This window comes from Echinops telfairi, unplaced genomic scaffold (assembly GCF_000313985.2).
Source record: "Echinops telfairi isolate 266 unplaced genomic scaffold, ASM31398v2 ScPeMD7_70;HRSCAF=299, whole genome shotgun sequence".
Taxonomy (NCBI): Eukaryota; Metazoa; Chordata; class Mammalia; order Afrosoricida; family Tenrecidae; genus Echinops; species Echinops telfairi.
In genome coordinates, this window is record NW_022103968.1 from 8,493,613 (window position 1) to 8,501,200 (window position 7,588).

Below are 7,588 nucleotides of genomic sequence, written 5' to 3' on the forward strand. Positions count from 1 at the left end.
GTGTGTGTGTGTGTGTGTAAGTGGCCTTTTGGAGTGGGAACGGGTGGGGAGCCGGGCCCAGGTGGGATGGGTGAGGCTGACATCACTGTGTCCTTTGCCCCTGCAGTGGATGAAGACCGCAGCCAGGAGCCCGGGCGGGTGCAGGTGTTCCACAAGAAAGCCATCATGCCTTACAGCGTGTACAAGCAGCAGCAGAAGGACCCCAGCGAGGACGCGGTGGTCCTGCAGTACGCCAGCCTGGTGGGCCAGAGCTGCGCCGAGAGGATGCTGCTGTTCAGAAACTGACGCACTTCACTGCCTCCGCCGCCGCCACCCTCTCCACCCCGAAGTGGCACTTCCAGGGCCTCTTGTTTGGCATGTCCAGGGAGCTCCTGCCTGGTACTTCTGGCCAATGTCTTGGGCATGGCTGTGATCTCGGGGACACCCCCAAACCAGGACATTTCCTTCCCGCTGTTAGACGGCTTTCCTGAAGTTCTCGGTGGCAGCCATGTGTCTGAGAGACTCCCATGATGCAAGTAAAGGCTTGTACACTGTGGAGCCGAACCTCATACATGGGGTTTGGCATTTTTTTGGCCGGGGGATGTCTTGCTAAATTTCCTTTGTTGTTGTTATCTGGAACAAGGGAGATGATCTAAGTCATTTAACTCGCCACTGCGTTGGGGTTCCCCCACCCCCACCCCAGCCCAATCAGAAGTCCAGACAAACTCCTCAGACCCATTTGTGACGTTAGTTCCTATTGGAACACCCTGAAGAAGGTTGAAAAACTGTTTTATTGCATAGAAAACCTAAGACTGCAAACCTGTGTACTAAACATTGGTTAGTATACATTGTAGCCTAAGAGGGAACTTGCAAAGAACGTGTGGGGCTCCCGATACAAACCAAATCAAAAAGGACGCGTTCTTGTCTCCACATCAGGTATCTGTGTGCCCAGGGCAGCTCTCCTGTCTGTGTCTTAGCGTGGGTTTCCTCCCAGAAAATTGTGACTCGTGTTCCTTTTCCAGTCTCAGAAGGGTCCTGTGTGGACAATAAAATGTTAAGTGTTGTACAACTTGCTGTATTTCAAAGAATCTTAAAAAAAATTAGGTGTTTTTTTAAGGTGGCCTCTCCCTTGATCTGTGCCTATAAAATGTAAATACAGGGGGATTTGAAAAGTATATGGGGAAAATGGAATGAGAATGAAAATATCTCCAGATACTTTGAAGCCCCCTTGTATGCACAAATGTTCTATTCTTTGACTCTGGATACTTGTCTTTGGTTATTGACGAAGACGAGTTATTACCCGACTGCGACTCCTTCTGCAGCAATGCCAAGCATCACTTCATTAAGGGTCAGGGTCCTTTTGACCTCTGTGTTCCCATGGCGCGGTGGTCCATGTGCTCAGCGGCTAGCAGAGAGACTCCACCGTGACACCCAATCCCCAGTGCCTCCACGGGAGGAAGATGTGGGAGTCCACTTCTGGGAAGATGACAGGCCGGGAAACCTGCCCTGGAGGGTTGCTGTGCTTGGTTTTGAGCGGAAAAAATGAAAGTCTGCTCCTGGTGGGCCAACGAGGAGACACTGCTCTGAGTGCCAGGAGCAGAGAGGGCCTTTATTTTGGTCAGGCCTCCGCCCATCCCCCATGGTCACAGTGGCAGGCACTGTGCTAGGTGCCAAGATGAGCCGGAGCTGGGCCTGTAGGAGTGCCCAGCCCAGGAGGAGGCCCAGCTCACCACCTGCTGAACACGAGGGACTTTGTTTCTCGGGTTCCCTTTTTCAGCAGCTCCCCAACTTGTGCTGCATGGCCATCGAGTCCCTAGCAAACCCCGTTTGGGGCCCCTTTTTTCTATCAACTGGTCTTTTAAAAAGCTGGGCTTTTTAAAAGGCTTAGTGTTAGCAGTTTGAATCCCACTATTGTAGCCAGTTGAATAAACGATTCAACTTTGCCCACAACTCATTGACTTTAGGTCAGCACTAAAGAATCACCTTCAGCTTGTCAGCTTCTAAGAACAAAAACAGCAAAAGAAATGCCCAGTATTTGACATCCACATACCAGAGACTTAGGGCTCCGAGTGTGTGGTTGTCCCATCTGCCACGTGTCCTGTGGTGGCTAGCAGCAGATAATCCGCTAGCAAAAGCCTTTCCTTGGATTTCCCATTCTTCTGAAACGTCCTTCGGAATCATCTGGAGACCACGCAGAAGACTCGTGTTTGGAAGTTCCTCGAGGGCTTATGGGGCATTCTTCTTTGCCTCATAGAGTGGAATTTATCCGAAACCCTGTGCCATCCAGAGAAAGGATCGATGCCCACAAGTGATTTTAATACAGGAATGATGCTCCGCACGGATTTGGGCTTCGTCAGCATAAAGTTACGGACCTACCTGAGAGATGTAAGAATGTATTTTGAGGGTGCTCAGCCTTGTTCATAGAAGTAGGGCGTGGCCAGTCACGGGCATGTTTCACACAAGGCTGTCCGGTTTGGTGATGCCATCAGCCTCCTTGCATCCAGCTAAGGGTCTCACCTCCCGAGGGTCAGAGGGAGAGGGAAAGCTGGTGTCCTGCCACAGCTCCATGGGGGCTCCCTCTGGAGGAAGGGGCTCCCGCCCCGTCCGGGAACCTGCGTGCTGCCCAGGGAGGTGGCCTGTTGGTCCAGGACTCTCCAGGATGAGTTGGGCATGACACTTGGTTGCTACTGTGCTTTTGGCTTGTTGAGAATAGTTAGCGTCGGTCCGATGATCAGATGATGTTTTGTCCCTTGGAGCCCTGACCACGTGAATGTTGATAATGGGCTGTAAGAGGCCTGTCCAGAGAAGGGACCGCACTTTGTCAGTTGACAAGTACTCTCCAGCAGAGAACCGAGCTGAGGTTCATGGCTCTCGTCTAATGAAGTGGTGGTCCGGTCTGTCAAGAAAAGTCACGCTGCCATTTCAAGGCAGGTAACTGCCTGCCACCTCTGCAGCATGCCCCCTTTGATTGGAAATAAATTTCCCAGCCCCCTCCCCGCCTCAGGCACATGGATATAACAGACATGCAGCCCCTGCTGCCATCTTCATTTAAAGATCTTTATTTCAGGTCGCTGACTGCAAGTTTTCTCAGATGGTCACATCTTACTTTTCAAATGTAACCTGAGCACTTTTTGTTTGTTTGCTTGCGTACCTTCTAAGAGATAGAGGCTGTTCTCAGATTGTTGTTTAACTGACTGGTTTAAGATTATTTAGATAAGAAGTTATTACTGTATGTGTGTTTTCAAAATTGACTATTTTTTTAATCCATCTTGCAAATATCGGCTGTGTGTGGCGGTTTCTTAACATGTCAGATTATCACGTAAATAAACTTTCAGAGTTCCGAACCACTGTGTGCGTTTTTATAGGCATTCGTATTCCTTCAAGACTGAATAAAAAGGAGAAAGTATATCGTTGCTAACTGAATGGAAGGAAATGTGGAAACCAGTGGGAGATGCCTGAATCAGAAATTACTCACTTGCACATTCTCTCCCTCACAGAGCCAGTGGCAGACAGGACAGTAAAACTTGATTGAAAGTGGTAGTGTTTGCTCTTGCATATGTTTTCTGAACAGTCCATTTGATAAAGTCCCAAGGCAGGGGTGGGGGGGTGGGGGTGAGGAGGCTGTTGCTATCTGCAGTGAACACATAGGTTCGTTTCAGCTTGAAAAATTTAAATCTGTTTTACTGGCAGTGACTGCGAGCCAGCAGAGCGAAAACATTGGGCTGTCTGGACCGAAGCATTTCATGTCCGGGTTCTGGAATTCCAGATCATTTGGTATCACTTACGCCAAAGCACAGTGATTTCCTCTCTTGGGAATAAACTCAGGTAAAATCCCATGGGAAGCCAAGTCGGGATTTTTCACTGGGCAAATTAAGGGATACTCATTTATCCAACCGGAATTGACTGCAAATGTCGGCTTTCAGCGTTGAGCTTGCAGAGACCATCCACAAAGTAAGTGTTCACTGTGCACAGTCTAGTGTGTCGATGGAGCACGTTTAAAATGTGCGTGTGCTTCCCGTGCTGTGAGAACCTGGTCGATGGGGGATAAAATACAGCCTACTCTTGCAAGCAATTTACATTTACACGATTGTCTCCTGGCTCCCAGAATGGAAATCGCTTTCTAGTTTTTTTCGGTTTATTAAATTCACAGTGTTCTCCAGACAATATTAGGCTGCTCTGTTTCTCACCTAGAATGCACACGCAGAGAGCACGCACAGCGCGAGTGGGGCCCTGCCTCGCCGGGAGGTTTCTCAGGTGGACAAGAAAACGTAATGTGTGCTTGTTTGCCTTAAAATACAGTGTCCAGAAGAGAATACCAGGGAAATGAGAAATCACTTGTAATCCCATCACTGCTACTCAATATTGTTTACATCTTGGTGCACACCCTTCCAGACGTCTGCCTGTGCCCAGGAAACCCGCGGGCACCCAAACCCAGGTAAAAAACGTGTCGGAGAAGGAAAACACAAATGTTTCCCACCGGACAGTGAAAGGCACATGGTAAGAGTGCACACACCCGTCAACGGATACCGGAGACCCAGTCGGACGAGCCCCTCAAGTGTGGTTTCTGACATTTCATTGAGCACAGAGGCTTGTGTTTTACTTTAAGATAGAATGGAAATCATGTAGTGTGTATTTTGATTGTGAAAATAAATGATCATTTCGTGGCTGCCTATGATACTGTGGCTTTCTTTAGAGAAAGGTTGGAGATTGGCCCCTCCAAATTCGTGTTCACCTGGCTGCACCAAGATGCTCAATGGCTGGGCTGTTACATACTGATGTAATCGCCCCTCATGGCCCAATCTGACATGTAGTTAGCCTCCCTTTGTAATGTGACAGAAACCTTGAGCGCGAAGTGTCCATGAGCCAGGACAAGGTGGTGGTGATGAGAACAGAGTCAAACAGCTCCTTGGGGGCGGTGGAGAGAACCTTGTCTTTCTCCCACCAATCAGTTGGTGAGTTTGAACTGCGAGCTGTGGTTAGCAGGTCCAGCCTCCCTCTCAAGGTGCTCAAATTATTTAAACCGTCCAGGAGCGGGCTGATCTAGTGGGTTACATGTTGGGCCAGCAATGCCAAACTGCTAGCCGCTTCTCGGGACAGAGATGAGGTTTCTGCCCCTGTAAAGAGTTACAGCCTCAGAAACCCCATCTTTGGTTTCTTTCTTCGTTAAAGATTGACAAAATCCAGAATCCAAAAGTGGCCTCTTCGATGAGTGGTTCCATGCTAACGCTGCCGCCTGGAGCCTGCCTGGGAGCCGCAGCGGCAGCTCGGCTTCAGTGCTGCGTCCGAACCTGCACAGTCAACGACGTGCTTGAGCTTCTCCCGGGAACCTCTGTCCAGGTTTTCGTCAGTCTGTGCCAGAGTCTTAAAATCATTTAACGCAGGTCTTTCTTCTTTTCATTTAATTAGCATTAAATGAGAACTCATGAATACTTCATGAAGTCCAATTCCTCACACGTTAATTCAGTATTCAGCGAGTCTGAATAGCCTCCCTCAACTAATGGAGCTTTTTGATCATGAAAGACGGAAAAAGCGTGTTTCGGGTTTGTGAATTCAGAGTTTAAGGCTCTCGGCTCGATTGTGTGTGGGTAGACCTGGATGCACTCCCAACGTATTGTACAATACTGAGGGGTGGCCGAGACTGCAGTGTGGAGGCTGACGGTTTCCAATGTGATGTGTTCGTGACCGTTAGCGCCATGCTTATGGGCGCAACTCTGCGTATGGTGAAAGAGAAAGGACAACACACTTCCTACAAACCAGTGACCACGGCGATTTAATCCCCACTTTTGAGAATCAACTTGATAAAGGGTTTGGGTTCCTAAGATTGGACTAGGGCAAGACAGCACAGCGACCATTAGAGCTGTCTCTCCAGTGTGTGAGAACGAGTAAAAATGGCGCTGATGATAGACTGCAATGGGTTCTTTCATTTTCCAAAAAATTCACAGAGGTGCTAACACTGAGGCGTGCTGGTGGCAGAACAATGAAGCAGTTGGCTGTCTGTTAACTCAGAGGTTGGCTGTTCAAACTACCCCAGAGACTGCAGGAGAAAGGCCATGCAACCCCAAGATGACAACGTGTCAATTTGAGAGAATTATGAGGGAGGGGGTGCAGTCTGGCCTAGCGATCAAGAAATAACCAATGAGGCCTCTGTGTGGGCATGGCCTTCTGAGAATTCTGGCAACTCTAGAAGATTTCCTCTTTGGAGGCAGGAAATACTTTCTCTGCTGACTCCCTGGGAGATACTGCAGCTGGCAAGACACATGGAATTACACTAGTGCCCTGAGCTGGAGAAGCCACATGAACCCACCCTGATGCAACCCACCCTCTGAAGCTGGAGAAGCCACATGAGACTCCTGCCAGCGCTGAAATGCTTATGACGCTACTGGATCCAAAGACTTTCTACCCACTGGCCTGTGATGATCTACATTTGGCGTCATTGCATGTGTTCATGAGTCTGAAGAGGACTTTATAGATTGGTATTGGACATCTGGGCTAATATTGGACTTAAGGACTTGATCTGGACTGGACTGGGATGTTTTCTCAATGTTCCATTGCTCTTATATATAAATATCTTATGAGTGTCTCCAAAAATTTGTTCCTTTAGTCTACCCAGACTAACACTGAAGAACAGCTACCTCCCAGCCCTGCCCACAGTCAGGTCTCTCTCTTGCCCTGGGCCTCAGCCATGCAGCCCCTTGGCCTCCACTCTGCGTGGGCGTTGTTACAGGGCTCCTCTAACACTGCCAATAATTGCCTGAAGGACAGGCCACTCCACTATAATAAGTCTCAGTCCGGAGATTCTCAGATCCAGCTCCGCGGATCAGCAAACCAAGCTTCCCTAATTCATAGCTACGCACAGTTCCCACACTGTTTAGTCTATCTTTTTACTTGGGTTTGGATTTTCTCCCAGGTTTCTAGTGTTTGTTCTCGGTCTCTGTGTACTCTGATCAAGAGGGGAAGAAAAATGACTCGATCAATAACAGTCGAGTCCACAGTCGTTCAAGCACTTCAGCGCTTCTCCACAAAGAAATCAGCCCCAACTGACCCCACTTTGCTAAAGAAGAACGGGAGTGAGTGAATTGTGAACGAGACTGTACGGTATACGGGTCAGCCAACAGCCCACAGAACGCTCCCACGGGCCAATCAGTCCCGATGGCGAATTAGTTGGATTCACAGCCAGCCCTGCCTTTTGAAGACCTCTTTATTCCTTTATGGCATGTGATTGAGTGGCAGTGACTGTTAAGAAGTGCTGTGTGTCAGGTGTCGGACTGCTGATGGCAAGACCGGCGGTTCAAAGCCACCAGCAGCTCCTCAGGAGCACGTTGAGCCTGTCGGCTCGAATGAGGAGTCAGTTTCTGTCTCAGAAGCCCCAGGTCAGGCTGCTAAGGGTCGGAGGCCTCTTGACAGTGGTTTGTTTGGGCCTGTGGCTTTGTCCCTGGGACACCATGCTTCTTACCAAAAATTCATGTGCTCCAAACATCTTTCAGGCCTCATGTACATACAGAGAAGCCCACCTGAACCGTACTCGCAAACTTACTTGCCCTACAGCCCCCTTTCCAGAAAAACAAAATTAGTGCCCTCCCCGCGCCCCACAATGAAAAATGTTTGTACT

The 7,588-nt window shown here is 49.1% G+C and overlaps 1 protein-coding gene across 7 annotated transcripts in view; it reads left to right on the forward strand.

The window, feature by feature from the left end:
* ATE1 (arginyltransferase 1) overlaps nucleotides 1-3,323 on the forward strand; it is a 97,766-nt gene extending 94,443 nt beyond the window's left edge. For 5 of the 7 annotated variants that reach the window (XM_045291634.1, XM_045291632.1, XM_045291633.1 and 2 more), the window contains one exon: nucleotides 107-3,323. In XM_045291634.1, the coding sequence (XP_045147569.1) occupies nucleotides 107-412 (306 nt within the window). In that variant the 3' untranslated portion in view covers nucleotides 413-3,323. The remainder of the gene's footprint in view (nucleotides 1-106) is intronic. The other 2 variants (XM_004700891.4, XM_004700890.3) reach the window with 1 other exon arrangement.
* The last annotated feature ends 4,265 nt before the right edge of the window (nucleotides 3,324-7,588 follow it).